The sequence below is a fragment of the Mobula birostris genome, chromosome 31, assembly GCF_030028105.1.
Source record: "Mobula birostris isolate sMobBir1 chromosome 31, sMobBir1.hap1, whole genome shotgun sequence".
Classification (NCBI taxonomy): Eukaryota; Metazoa; Chordata; class Chondrichthyes; order Myliobatiformes; family Myliobatidae; genus Mobula; species Mobula birostris.
The window spans coordinates 32,584,264-32,599,885 of record NC_092400.1 but is presented as its reverse complement, the minus strand read 5'-3'; the positions used below and the strand labels follow the sequence as shown (position 1 = coordinate 32,599,885).

Here is a 15,622-nt window from a genome sequence, read left to right as displayed (position 1 = left end):
GACATACTCAATAAATCTACAAAATAGTAACTATAACAGCATCAATGGAAGACCGTCCAACTTGGGTGTTCAACCAGAGTGTAGGAGAGAACAAACTGTGCAAATACAAAAGGATAAATAATAATAATAAATAAATAAGCAATAAATATCGAGAACACAAGATGAACAGTCCTTGAAAGGGAGTCCGTTGGTTGTGGGAACATTTCAGTGAAGTTATCCCCTTTGGTTCAAGAGCCTGGTGGTTGTGGGGTAGTGATTGTCCCTGAACCTGGTGGTGCGAGTCCTGAGGCTCCTGTACCTTCTTTCCGACGACAGCAGCGAGAAGAGAGCAGGTCCTGGGTGATGGGAGGTCCCTGATGACCGATGCTGCTTTCCTACCACAGCGTTTTTTTGCAGATGTGCTCAGTGGTGGGGCGGGCTTTACCCGTGATGGACCGGGCCCTACCCGCCACTTGTTGTAGGACTTTCCATTCAAGGCCACCTAGTGAGAGAGCGTTCAGTCAAGCGATTACACTGTTCGAAGGGTCAGCTCACCTCCTCAAGGGCAGCCTGGGGAAGGCTGTAAGTACTGGCCTCGCATTCCGTAGAGAAGAGCTCGGCTTGCCCTGTACTGCTGCACAACCTCACCAGGGCGAACTTCAACTATCAGGAAGTAAAACTTGGCTAAAAAGCCAGTTTGGGGGAAAAACAAAACCAGCAAAGCAACAGCAGTTGGTGAGGGAACGCATGGGGTTCCCCAAAGTTTGTCACGGAATCACACCAAGTTTCGTCATTTTACTGAGCTTCAGAATTTTATAAATTTTCCTCAAAAGATATTTAAATGAGTTAAACAACCAGCAGGCAGAACATTTGGAGTTAAAATATATTTGTGAATAAGTATACAGAACATAAAGTGAATTAGCAGAAGTCCATGTGATCCACTGTAATATTCAACCGACCACCTTGTTCTTAATATTGACCATTTCAATCGGTCCCAAAATCCAAATCCAAAACATTGATTGGTCTTTACTGTCCCACAGTAAGATGATAAATAAATAGTGTATAACTACCTGCATTAATAAAACACCTCTAATATGGTAAATTGGTGGCAGGCTGGAGATATGTCTCTACCAAAGGAGGTGTAAGGCACTCGCTCCCAGCTGGTTACCCTTCAATAAGGTGTAGCACCTGCTTAGCCCCCAATCGGGGTCACATGAAGCCATGGGAGCAGGCAGTGGATGGTCGTATGAGCAGCTGGTGCACGTCACAAGTCCTGGTTACGTGACCACTGACACCAGGCAGACAGCGTCAGAAGGGTACTGATAATGCCTGGGGTCACCCATCTTTTTAAGGACACTGCCCACAAGGAGGAAATGGCAAATCACTTCTGTAGGAAGATTTGCCAAGGACAATCATGGTCATGGAAGAACCCCGATCACCCACGTCACGGAACATGATGATGACGCTGATCAGGGGTAAATAACACAATGACGTTAAGCCATTTTATGTAAAGGCCAATGATCAGTGGCTTGGTTGAAGAATGCATTTTATGGAGCATTTCGAATGGAGGAAAGATTGGCTTACAGGGCATCCCCAGGTGCCGAGTGTGTGGCTTGTGTTGACTACTACTACTACGCCGACTCAGGCCTAGGGGGCCGGCGTCGGGCATGATGACGGACTCTCTGCTTCTCCCTCTCCCGCATCAGTGTGTTCAGTTCATCTACATTAACCGTGCCGTTGTCTTCCAGGAGCGTGTTGACCATAGTCTTGGGAGGGCGCCCAGGGTTCTTCCTCCCATGCTTGGGCTCCCAAATGATGATTAGGCTGGCAGGTAACTCGGGGTGGAGTAGACAGTGCCCCGCTAGTTGCAGTCTTCTTGCCTCAGTTTTAGTGGTGAGCATCGGTAGGTCGTCATAGAGCTGGATGTTCATCATGTGCTGTTGCCAACTCACGTCAAGAGCCATCCGGAGCATTCGTGTATAGCAACCATCCAGAGACTTTCGCATCGTCTTGGTGAGTGTCCATGTCTTGCATCTGTACATGAGAACGGACTCTATGACTACTATGAAAATCGTCTTTTTAAGCCCTCTGGTCAGGTTCAACTTCCAGATTTCCTTCATGTCGTTCATAGCCCTCCACGCCAGCGCCTTCCGTATCTTTATGTCCTTCTCCGAACTCATCATTCTTGACCCAAGGTACTTGTAGACTTTCTTAATGGTATCATTCTTTACTGTCTTGAGAGTACCTTCGTCTCAGTTAAACACCATGTACTCTGTCTTTTTAGCATTTATGTGAAGTCCAACTTTATTGCATTCAATTTCCACTTTTGTCAGTAGCTGCCGTGCTTCCTCCATCTGGTCAGAGAGCAGGACTGTGTCATCTGCAAAATCGGGATCTGTGAGCGTAACTGGTCTGACCCTTTTTGTTCACCCTGGTTTTATGGTTAACAAAAACAGGAATAATGTGTTGACGGAATAATTAAATAGGTGGTGATCAGAAAAGGAAATGAATTTATTACAGTTGAAGGCAATTACAGATACAGGAAGAGGTGAGTCCACAGAGATATTCAAAACAAGAATGAGAATGCAAAGAGCAAAGTTGCTTCACCACAAGGCAACGTGGGTCGGCAACCACAGCAGAGGCTGACAGAGAAATCCAGAGCCAGCTGGGGTTGAAAGGTTTAAGGATGAAAGTCAGACAGTTCCTTGATGAAGTCAGTGATTCAACATGAAACCAAGCAAGTGGCTTTAGCCATCTAGGGGAGGCTAGGTAGCGTAACGTTCTGCTGCATCAGCAACGGGTTCAATCCACCCTCGTACTGTGTCAGTCGTTGACGCATTTCACACAATGTTTCGCTGTACATGTGACAAATAAAGCTAATCTTTCTATCTCAGTCTTCAGTCGAAGGAAATTTCTGCTCCTCCAGCCCATATCAGACCATAGTCAGACAGAGAGTCACGTGGGGAGTGGGGGGCGGGGGTGGGGGAAGGTGTGGGAGCTGTGTGGTCCCAGCATACATACATACAAAATATGCTGGTGGTGTCAGCTAGAGGCAGTCTCCAGATGGGAAAATGGGGAGGGGCAATACTAGAAGCAGGGAAGATTTACATTAATTACACCCTTTCACCTGCTAGACGTAACAAAGAGTGAGCAAAGACTGAGCCATTCGGACGTCTCCACTGACAGCTGTCTCCTCGCCCAAGAGTTCTGGCTGTCCTGTTGTTAGTGGTGTGTGGCAGGGTGGAGATATGCCTCTACCAAAGGAGGTGTGAGGTGCTCCTTCCCTCCGCTAGCCTGCAGGTCACCCTCGGGCAAGGTGCAGCACCTGCTTAGGCCCCCGACCCCGATCAGGGTCACGTGAAGCCGCTGGAGCAGGTGGTGGATGGTCGTATGAACAGCCGGTGCACATCACAAATCCTGGTTATGCAACCACTGACGCCAAGCAGACAATCTCTGAAGAGTATAGATTATGGCTGGGGTCACCCGATTTGTAAGGACACTGCCCAGGATTGATGAAGCAGTTTATTTGTGTGTTTAAGCCAGTGTTTAAACCAGCATTTGGGGAAACTGAGGCTGTGTTGTAATTATTATGGATGTCATGGGGATTAAGGTTTGGTGTGATTCGAAGAGGTTATCCACAAATAATACTTGTGTTCTGAGTGGGGTGGATAGTCGAATCCTTGACGAACTGCTTCTCAGAGTGCTGAGTACTGTAAGGGTATTGGGGAAAGTCACACCGGCTGAACAGCATTTTGACCAATCGGCTGGTGAGTATGTCGCGTTAGTCCAGGCTTCCAGTGACGTGACCGAAGTTGCATGGCCCAATAAGATAGGGGAGCCCGGAGAGGTGGGACCATGGGCAGTCCATATTTTTAGAGAAGGGGGAATGTAGCTGAGGTCAAAGACTTTAAAGACAAGTTGTTCTCGTTTCTGTGAAGGGAGGAAAGAGTTGTCTGATGTGAAAGGTCTAATGGGTCCTTCAGCAGTTAATTTAAATTCTGAATTGGTTTTGGCTATTACATCACTGGTTGACAAATGCAGAAGTGTCTCTGCAGAGAGCCAAGGTTATTGTAGGCTGGGAGTGTACTCTGGGGTCAAGCCCACAACCGATAGGGAAGAAGAATAGGGGGCTTGGGCTGAGCAGACATCTCAGTTACCAGATGAATGGCCGTGTTCAGATAACATGGAAAAACAGAGACGGGTAGAGAGCTTAAAGGGTCTGGCAGCTGCATGGCCTAATTCTGCTCCTCTGTCTTATGGAGCACTGTCACACGGCATGATTGCTCTACGTATTCGCATGACCCATAAGATATGCACTCCTCCATCTTTTACCGAGTTACTCAGAGAAGTTAAGAGGAGGAAAACACGATTGAGAGACAGAACTTTTCCAAAAGCCAACGAGTAGTGTCTTCAGTGGTAGCCTCTGCTGTTGAAGTGACCCCTGATGCCAGAGAGATAGAGCTTTTGAAGAATGAGATGAAAAACCTGAGCTGACTCGATGGACGTCTGATAATGTAAGGAGGGAAGAGAAGATGGCAGCGCGACGCAGCGCGCACAGCCGTTCCGAACGAATATCGATATGTGTAACTAGGGGTGCCATGCACAATCCGGATTTGATGGGGACAGCCATAAGAAGCGCAGAGGAACATCTGGAGAAACTTCTGAAATGCCTGCTTCGCTGCCGCTGCTACTGTGCGATCGAGAATCTCCGGAGGGGAAGGCCCTAAATCCTCAGCTTTGCGTATCACCTGTTGCTGGGGTCAGGGTCGAAACGCTTGGCAGAGATGGTGCTCGGTGTCGAATAGGTGGTCGGAGGCTCGGAGTTTTTTTGGACGGACTCGGAGTTGGACTGTGGTCGGATGTTTCCGGGATGTTGCATCGGCAAGTTGGTGGTGCTGGGAGATGATGGGACTTTCAAGACACTCTGAGACTTTTACTGTGCCATGGTCTGTTCTTATCAAATTACGGTACTGCTTTGCACTGTTGTAACTACGTGATATAATTACGTGGTTTTTGTTAGTTTTTAAGTCGGTTTGTCATGTGTTTTCGTGATATCATTCTGGAAAAACATTTTTATCATTTCTTAATGCATGCATTACTGAATGACACTAAAAGGGGACTGCGTGTCCTCATAATCTAACCATAATGCTTCAGCTGAACGTGACACGTCTGTTGGGAAACCTGACCCACCTGCAGAACCTGCAGGGCAGAGGAATGCTGTTAAGAAGGATCTCTTGATTAGAGAGGCGATTGGTATTTTCTGCTACAACCGGGGAGAAGATGGGCACTCGAAGTGGGACTGTGAGGGACAGGAAAATCTTTGGGAAGTTAGTCAGCGGTTAATCAAAAAGAGAAGAAAAGAAGCAAAACTACGAAGGGACCCACTGGCCGAGAGGATATGTTCCATTCAGTGAATCAAGGGAAATACTAAAGTGTAAGACGCTATTCTTGAAGGTTTAGAGGGACCAAGCTTAGACTTATCTATACGGATTGAAAGATGGTTCTGCTAGAACCATACTTGACACAGGTTCTCAAGTTACTTTGCTTTATAGATTCTTTTACAACCGTATTTGATGCATTTACCACTGACACCACTCACTGCCCTTGAGATTCGGGGGGTTAGAACTGATTACCCATATGACGGTTGCTTGCTGAAACTGGAGCTTTCGGAAGCAGATGCTGGAGTAACTGAGACTATTGCGACAGTGTTGGTCTGCCCGGTTCAGCATGAAAAAGGTGAAGCTTCCATTCTTGTGGGAACAAATACTCCCATTGTGAGAAGGCTCATGGGAGCATGCAAGGAGGGAAATGGAGAGAGTTTTTTTGAAAACCTTGTCCATTCACCCGGTTCTCAGAACTGCTTTTGAGAAGGTGCAAGTTCCTCTTAAGTAGGAACGAGGAACTGTGTGGCGCACCCAGTCTAATCCTGGAGGAGTTGCTAGAGTGACAGAGAACGGTCTCGCCGGTTCACACCAGCAGAGGCTGGAGATATTTAGCAGCACCTGCTTATACGGAAGGATGCGGAGTTCAGTCAGGAGGTGGGAGGGTGGCGGCCTGAGTCATCAAAAGGTGCGAGTGATAGACAGGGTGAGGCATCCCCAAGTAAACAGGAACAGCCACAAGGACAGCCTGAGGCTAAAGAAGCTGAAGATAAAATAAGGAGGTCTGAGAGAGTCAGGAAATCCTCAGATAGGCTGGCACATGGGAAAAAGAGTCCATCCCAATATTGAGATTCGTTACTGCTATTTACAAATGGATTGGGGGTCCTGAAATCATGAAATTCATTTGAATACCGTGTTCTTAAGAATGGTTTAATAAGTTCCAAAGTCATGAGGACATGACTACTTCTGGTGGGGGGTGGGGGGGAGAATGTAATGCCCTGGTTAAGATTTCTACTGCTATGCTGTGAGGTATTTTATTTTAGCAGTTATCTGTCTCAGCAGTAAGATTGCTTTAGCTCTGGCTAAAGATAAGGAGCCTTGTTGTCCAACTGAGGAATGTTGTGTCTGCCAGTTGTAACGTTCTGCCCAGTGGAAGATTCAGGAGAGCTGGGCGAGATCAGATCTCTGAAGGACGGTAATCTGGTTTGGGGGTCTTTTGGTGGGAGCTGCAGAGCGGGTTCACAAGGGAAGGTGCCACGTGATGCCGTTCAAAGGAGAGACCCGTTGTGTTTTGTGCAGATGAATGGCTCCAAGGAGGAAAGGCCAATACTCCTGAGACAGCCAATTCGTTTCAGATGGATTTTGAGAGAAGTTCGAACTCTGGCTGGTGAAATTCACACAGAATGTGGATTCAGCGCGTAAGTAAAGCGATACACCCGACCACTACAGAAACGAGCTCCAACGTTTATGTGCATATTGGACTGGTTTAACTGCAATGGGCCCTTTCATTTTTCTTTCCTTTTTCTGTAACTGTTAAAGTTGAAACATTGGTAAATATACTTCCTTTATAATTTTATGTTAACTTTCTGGCTAATGATAACTTTGCATGGAGCAGTACTTACACAGCATTTGTTACAAACAATGTTCCTAAACTGGAACCTCCCAACTTCCCTGTTTGGTTGAACCCCAAATCATACTGACCCTAGACGTACATTGCTTATGAAAGGTGGACATCTCACCGTTGAGTCACGCGGCTGTTAGCCGAGCTGGCTAATGAGCCCCGGTTAGTATACAAGCCCCGGAAAAAGGGATGCATACATATAGGAAAAGACCACAGCGAGGCCACAGTGTGACTCGAAACAGGAATGAGAATGCAAAATAGCAATGTTGCTTCACCTGAAGCCAGCGTTGGTCAACAACCACAGCAGTGATCACAAACAGGGCAGAGCAACTCAGTGCCAGCTGAGAAGAGAGGTTTAAGGATGAATCAGTGGCGAGGGAGACAAATGCAATGTTGGCATTCTTTTCGAGAGGACTAGAATATAAAATCAAGCATGTCTTGTTGAGGCCCTGGTGAGGCTTCACTTGAGTATTGTGAGCAGTTTTGATCCCTATATCTAAGAAAGGATGTGCTGAAACTGGAAAGAGTTCAAAGGAAGTTCACGAAAATGACTGTGGGATTGAAAGGCTTGTCATATTAGGTGCGTTTGATGGTTCTGGGCTTCAACTCACCTGAATTCAGGTGAGGGAAAACCTCATTGAAACCTACTGATTGTTGACAGTGGATGTGGAGAGGATGTCTCCTGTGGTGGGGGAGTCCAAGACCAGAGGACAGCCTCAGAGTAGGGGGGCATCCATTTGGAACAGAGATGAGGAGGAATTTCTTTAGCCAGAGGGTGATGAATCTGTGGAATTCGTTGCCACAGGCGGCTGTGGAGGCCAGGTCTTTATGAATGTTTAAGGCAGAGGTTGATAGATTCTTGATTAGTCAGGGCATGAAGGGATACAGGGAGAAGGCAGGAGACTGGGGAAACGGATCAGCCATGATAAAATGACAGAGCAGACTCGATGGGCCAAATAGCCTAATTCTGCATCTATATCTTATGGAAAGTCAGACAGTTCCTTGATGAAGTCAGTGATTCAACATGGAACCAAGCAGGTGGCTTTAGCCATCTAGGGGAGGCTAGGTAGCGTAACGCTCTGCTGCATCAGCAACGGCTTCAATTCATCCTCGTACTGTGTTAGTCATTGACGCAAACAACGCATTTCACTCGATGTTTCGCTATACAGTACATGTGACAAATAAAACTAATCTTTATCTATCTCAGTCTTCAGCGGAAGGAAATTTCTGCTCCTCCAGCCCATATCAGAAAAAAGTCAGGCAGAAAGTCATGGGGGGGCGGTGGGAAAGAAAGTGTGGGAGCTGAGTGGTCATAGCATACATACAGGTGTCCCCCACTTTACGAAAGTTCGCTATGCTACTTTGCTTTTATGAAAGACCTACATTAGTACCTGTTTTTGCTAACCAAAAGAAATCCAAAGAGGATTCTTGCTTTTATGAGAAAAGGCGCCCGCTTTAAACTTGTGTTTACCCCGAGAAAGACTAACCATGACCGCGAAGCCTTGCGCAGGCAGGTGTGTGCGTATGCATGTACGTGCCAATTTTTTTTCTACAAATTGCTTTTGGCTAAACCTTCCCGATTCTGATAAGTGAAACTACACTGTACATACATTATTTCTACTTTATATAGGCTGTGTATCATATCATTCCTGCTTTTACTATATGTTAGTGTTATTTTAGGTTTTATGTGCTATTTGGTAGGTTATTTTTTGGGTCTGGGAACACTCAAAAAATTTTCCCATATAAATTAATGGTAATTGCTTCTTCGCTTTATGCCATTTTGGCTTACGAAAGGTTTCATAGGAACCCTTTACTTTCGGATAGCAGGGGAAACCTGTACATACAAAATATGCTGGTGGTGTCAGCTAGAGGCAGTCTCCAGATGAGAAAATGGGGAGGGGCAATACTGGAAGCAGGTTAGGTTTACATTAATTACACCTTTTCACCTTTTAGTCACAACAAAAAGTGAGCAAAAACCGAGCCATTAGATGGTTCCCACTGACAGCTATCTCTTGGCCCAAGAGTTCTGGCCGTCCTGTGGCTAGTGGTGGCTGACGGGGTGGAGATATGTCTCTACCAAAGGAGGTGTAAGGTGCTCCTTCCTTCCGCTAGCCTGCAGGTCACCCTTGGGCAAGGTGTAGCACCTGCTTAGCCCCTGATCATGGTCACATAAAGCCATGGGAGCAGATGGTGGATGATCGTATGAGCAGCTGGTGCACATCACAAGTCCTGGTTATGCGACCACTGATGCCAGGCAGACAATCTCTGCAGGGTATTGATAATGGCTGGGGTCGCCCATCTTGTAAAGACACTGCCCAGAAGCAGGCAATGGCAAACCACTTCTGTAGAAAAATTTGCCAAGAACAATCATGGTCCTGGAAAGACCATGATCGCTCTCGTCATACATCACGGCACATGATGATGATGATAATGATTAATAGGTGAAGAATGACTACCGTCAGGGCCCAGTTCTGCTACGAAACCACAGCAAAGTGTCTCTCTGAGACACACACGCACACACATACAATGCTGTGCTGCTGGAATAACTCAGTATGTCCACCGAGGGGAATAAACAGTCGACGTTTCTGGCTGAGATATTTCATCAGGGCCAGAGGGGAAGGGGGAACGGAAAGCCAGAGTGAGCAGGTGGAGGGAATGGAGGGAGTACAACTGAATCCAGGTGAGGGCCAAGGTGGGTAGATTGGGGAGGGGAGAACGAAGTGAGAAGCAGGGAGATGATAGGTTAAGGGCTGGAGAAGGAAGGTGATAGGAGAGGACATCAGAGAAAGAGAGGGAGGGGAACCATAGGGAGGCGAGAAGGGGACAAAATGGGGATTGAAAAAGGGGGGGGGGGGGAGTAATTGCTGAAGTTTAAAGAAATCGATATTCATGCCACCAGGTTGGAGGCTGCCCAGACGGAATATAAAGTGTTGCCCCTCCAACCTGATTCATTGTGGTGGTGGAGGATGCCATGGGTCAGTAACATTTTGCACTTCTACTGGGCTCCCTGTTTTTATTCGTTTAAAAAAAATGTACTCCCAACTCGAAGGAACTCAGAGAGTCAGGTGATCCACATTTTCAGTGGGAGGGGTGTAGGGTTGACAGGCAGTTCGGTCCTTGTAGTTCTGGCACTGGGTTCATTTCCAATTCAGTTTTACAGACACCCTTCTGCCTGCGGTGCAGAATGAGCTCTGGCTGAGCTCCCAGTCTACGTCAGAATAAATACAAACACACAGGACAAGGGTTCACACTAAGATAAAATGTGAGTGATTGCACTATTTAAGTCAGTTTCACGCAGTTCAAACCTACCCTTTATCCAGCTGTGCACTCTGCTGCAGACGATTCCACTCCCTCCAGCACTTGGAGCAGTAACCCTGCCAGGCTGGGTTGCCGTAGTAACCACAGCCATCTTTACACAGCAGCTCAGACTGATCAACGTGAATCCCTTGGGGTCCGAATTTAACGCTCATCCTGAAAAGAGGGGAATGAAAATGGAAGTTATCACGTTTTTTTCCTCACACAGATGGAAGGAACTCAGACAATCACATCCTTGCAGGGCTGGGCCCTTGTGTTTACTGCTGATCCATATATTTCAATGTCAAGAACACTGACCTCAGATATCGACCTTTAGGTTCACACCCTAGATGAAAACATTTCAATGTGCCCCCCCTCAAAAAACCCAATGCCAATGACCTTAAACCGCTGAAGGAAATGGATCCTTTCTGTTCAACCTCTCTAAACCTCTTATAATGGCAAGTACACCAACTAATTTCCCCTTGACTTTACTTTAAACAACCACCCAAGTACAGCCACCTGTTTCAGCCTCTCCATAGATAGTCTCTGCAACCATCTCGGGCTACCACATTCTTCCTGTAAACACACATATTTCAGCTTTGCATTTTAATCTTGTCCTTCCTGTTTGCACGTTACAAACCTCAGTCAACAAAGGCCACGGTGTATCAACACCAGCAGGGTGTTAGAGGGAGCTGGATGCAGGTTATGGGAACACAATGGCATAATGGACTTCAGGAAAAGGCCATTCAGTCCTTCAAACCTGCTCCATTCATGGCCATCTTCCAGACATTTAAGAGACTCTTAGGCAAATAGATGGTAGAAAAAATGAGAGGGAAGGGTTAGATTGAACTGAGAGAAGAGTAGATCTTAGAGTAGTTAGCTCACTATAGCATAGTGTTAAACCCAACACTGTACAGTATCAGAGACCCAGGTTCAATTCCTGCCACTGCATGCAAGGTGTTTGTGCATTCTCCCCATGACTACGTAGGTTTCCTCCGGGCGCTCTGGTTTCCTCCCACAGTCCAAAGACGTACCGGTTGGTAGGCTAATTGGCCATTGTAATTTGGCTGGGATTAAATCGAGAGATTGCTGGGCAGCGTGGCTTGAAAGGTGGGAAGGGCTTGTTCCGCACTTTATTTCAAATAAATAGATCAATACAATTCATGGGCCAAATGAACGTAACAACATTCTATCTCCTTTGATGTCTTTCCATCATCTGGCCTTCTCTGCTCTGCAAACATTTTGTGTATTTTAAATGGGATCAACGTCTATCAGAACCTCCCCCCACCCTCACGTTCTTCTGAACTCCACAGAACGGAAGCTAGCAAATGGATAAAAGCTGGCAAATGGAATTCAATCCAGAACAGGAAGTAGGTAATGCATTCGGGGAGGCTATCCTTGACCAAGCCGGTATTAAACAGTGTCCAAGTTCAGAGAGTCTATGCAAGTTACAGAGTGCTGGTAAAAAAATGGCGGCACTGCTCCAAACAACAAAACCAGGTTGTTTTTGGACTCGTCGTTCCGATGCCAGGCCAAAATGCAGCTGGTTACCGGTGCATTGCCAGCAATGCAACTTCAAAGTTCACAGTAAATTTATTATCAAAGTACATTTATGTCACCGTGTACAACCCTGAGATTCATTTTCTTGTGGGCATACTCAATAAATCCAATAACCATAACACAATCAATGAACGACCGCAGTAACAGGGTGGAGAACCAGTGTGCAAAAGACAGAAAAACTGTGCAAATACAAAGTAAGGAAGAAAAGGAAACAAAACGACAAATAAGCAATAGATATCAGGATCATGAATTGTAAAGTCCTTGAAAGTTGTGAGAACATTTCAATGATGGGGCAAGTGAAGTTGAGTGGAGTTATCTCCTTTGGTTCAAGAGCCTGATGGTTGAGGGGTAACAACTCTAACTGAACCTGGTGGTGTGAGTCCTGAGGCTCCTGTACCTTCTTCCTGATGGCAGCAATGAGAAGAGAACATGTCCTGGGTGGTGGGGGTCGCTGATGATGGATGCTGCGTTCCTGCAATACCACTTCATGCAAATATGCTCAGAGGTAGGGAGGGTTTTACCCTGATGGACTGGGCTTGACCTACTACTTTTTTTAGAACCTTCTGCTCACTGGCATTGGTGTTTCCATGCCAAGCCATGATGAAGTTTGTTAAAGTTTTTGATGCCATGCAAAATCTTAATGCAACTTAAAAAGAAACAACTATATTGAAACAACAGCAGGATGTTTTTAAAGTCTGGTCATCTTTTATTTTCCAAAAAGAAAATAAAAACTCATCAGTAAGTCTGATAATAACACGTTCAACTACAATGGAGGAATTTGACCTGTTGTGTTGCTTTGCAAAGCCATTGTGGCGACAGAAACGGCAAAGCCAAGGGAGCACACAAACACACAAAATGCTGGAGGAACTCAGCAGGTAAGGCAGCATTTATGGAAATGAATAAACAGTCGATTCTGGCCGAGACCCTTCTTCAGAACTGAAATTGAAATCTCGAGAATTTGAGCGAGAACTGTCAATCATAGAGACGGTGAGTTGTCACTGCAAAATTAAAGAGAACCGGTGCCCCCCGCCCCGCCCAAGAGTCCCCCTCCCTCCACCACCCCACCGCGACCGTGTCCCGTCCCGCTCAACCCCACCGCGACCTGGCTGCTGGAAGCAACGCCGTACCTACTCGCCTGGCTCGGTCACCTGCCGTCGGGGGCAGAATTCTGACTTTACCCGGAACCACACACACGCCACGCAGAACCCGCCCCTCGGCACAACCGTGAGCTCAAAACCAAACTTATCTCGGCTTCAAATCGGAAATTACAGGGTGTTCGCTTAAAGATGGTCCTTCGAGCTGTTGCTGAGCCGCCGTCCCAGTTTGTCAAACAGGAAATTGCTCAACACATATTAATCAGTAACAGTGCCGGGCGCGCAGGGAAACGGTCTCGCATCTGAAGTGGCCTCGCGTTCTGGTTCGGATTTAGTTTGAAAACCGTTCGCTCCGCTTTTAAAACTAGCCCCCGGCAAAGAGACATGTTTTAAAAACGCATGTGAATGATTTAAGAATTTGTTTAAATATCTCGGAAGGGGCAGGAGCCCACTCCACCGAACAGGTCCCGCATTCCGAGTCTTTAACAGCCTTGAGAGGGCTCACCCACTCCCCGCTCAGCAATGTGGACACATCTGGACCGAGCTGCCTCTGAGAGCTCCAACGATTTTATCGGCAACTTTATAACATGAGAATGGGATTCCATATTGACCAGTTGACCGCTGACGTTCAAAAGACAATCGTTCCGAGCACGGGAGCTTTACGTGTCTTTAATAAGACATGGGAACAGAATTAGGCTATTCGGCCCATCAAGTCTGCTTCACTAGTTGATCCATTCCCTCGCAAATCCCTTCTCCCTGTAACCTTTCACACACTGACCAATTGGGAGACTTTTAAGCAGCAACAGAAGATAACTAAAAGGGCAATGCGGGGGTGGGGGGGGGGGAGATAAGGTGCGAAGGTAAGCTAGCCAAGAATATAAAGGAGGATATTAAAAGCTTCTTTAGGTATGTGAAGAGGAAAAAAATTAGTTAAGACCAAAGTTGGGCCCTTGAAGACAGAAACGGGTGAAATTATTATGGGGAACAAGGAAATGGCAGACGAGCTGAACAGGTACTTTGGATCTGTCTTCACTAGGGAAGACACAAACAATCTCCGAGATGTAATAGTAGCCAGAGGACCAAGGGTAACAGAGGAACTGAAGGAAATTCACATCAGGCACAAAATGGTGTTGGGTAAACTGATGGGACTGAAGGCTGATAAATCCCCAGGGTACTTAAGGAGGTGGCTCTAGAAATCATGGACGCATTGGTAATCATTTTCCAATATTCTATGGATTCAGGATCAGTTCCTGCGGATTGGAGGGTAGCTAATGTTATCTCACTTTTTAAGAAAGGAGGAAGAGAGAAAACAGACAATTATAGACCAGCTAGTCTGACATCAGTAGTGGGGAAGATGCTGGAGTCAATTATAAAAGATGAAATAGCGACATATTTGGATAGCGGTAACAGGATCGGTCCAAGTCAGCATGGATTTACGAAGGGGAAATTATGCTTGACTAATCTTCTGGAATTTTTTGAGGATTTAACTATGAAAATGGATATGAGAAAGCCAGTGGATGTAGTGTACCTGGACTCTCAGGAAGCCTTTGATAAGGTCCCACATAGGAGGTTAGTGTGCAAAATTAGAGCAAATGGTATCGGGGGTAGAGTACTGACATGGGTAGAGAATTGGTTGGCAGACAGGAAACAAAGAGTAGGGATTAATGGGTTCTTTTCAGAATGGCAGGTAGTGACTAGTGGGGTACCACAGGGTTCAGTGCTGGGACTGCAGCTATTTACAATATACATTAATGATTTAGATGAAGGGATTAAAAGTAACATTAGCAAATTTGCAGATGACACAAAGTTGGGTGGCATTGTGAAATGTGAGGAGGATGTTATGAGAATGCAGGGTGACTTGGACAGGTTGGGTGAGTGGGCAGGTGCAGTTTAATGTGGATAAATGTGAGGTTATCCACTTTGGTGGCAAGAACAGGAAGACCGATTAGTATCTGAATGGTGTCAAGTTAGGAAAAGGAGAAATACAACGAGATCTAGGTGTCCTTGTTCATCAGTCACTGAAAGTAAGCATGCAGGTACAGCAGGCAGTGAAGAAAGCTAATGGCATGTTGGCCTTCATAACAAGGGGAGCAAGGCTGCAGGACCGGATGGTGTCAGTACCGGGATGCTCAAAGCCTGTGCCCCTCAGCTATGTGGAGTACTTCGCCATGTATTCAACCTGAGCCTGAGGCTCCGGAGGGTTCCTGTACTGTGGAAGACGTCCTGCCTCGTCCCTGTGCCGAAGATGCCGCGCCCCAGCAGCCTCAATGACTACAGACTGGTGGCATTGACCTCCCACATCATGAAGACCCTGGAGAGACTTGTTCTGGAGCTGCTCCGGCCTATGGTCAGGCCACACTTAGATCCCCTCCAGTTCACCTACCAGCCCCAACTAGGAGTTGAGGATGCCATCATCTACCTGCTGAACCATGTCTACGCCCACCTGGACAAGCCAGCGAGCACTGTGAGGGTCATGTTTTTTGACTTCTCCAGTGCGTTCAACACCATCTGCCCTGCTCTGCTAGGGGAGAAGCTGACAGCGATGCAGGTGGATGCTTCCCTGGTATCATGGATTCTTGATTACCTGACTGACAGACCACAGTACGTGTGTTTGCAACACTGTGTGTCCGACAGAGTGATCAGCAGCACTGGGGCTCCACAGGGGACTGTCTTGTCTCCCTTTCTCTTCACCA

The 15,622-nt window shown here is 46.6% G+C and overlaps 1 protein-coding gene across 3 annotated transcripts in view; it reads right to left on the bottom strand.

Moving 5' to 3' along the window:
• LOC140190881 (rab5 GDP/GTP exchange factor-like) overlaps window positions 1-13,291 on the bottom strand; it is a 57,060-nt gene extending 43,769 nt beyond the window's left edge. The window contains exons 1-2 of one of the 3 annotated variants that reach the window (XM_072247814.1): window positions 12,967-13,291; window positions 10,291-10,452 (exon numbers count right to left, since the gene is read on the bottom strand). In XM_072247814.1, the coding sequence (XP_072103915.1) occupies window positions 10,291-10,451 (161 nt within the window). In that variant the 5' untranslated portion in view covers window position 10,452; window positions 12,967-13,291. Of the gene's footprint in view, window positions 1-10,290; window positions 10,453-12,962 lie in introns of all 3 variants that reach the window. The other 2 variants (XM_072247815.1, XM_072247813.1) reach the window with 2 other exon arrangements.
• Between the last annotated feature and the right edge of the window lie 2,331 nt (window positions 13,292-15,622).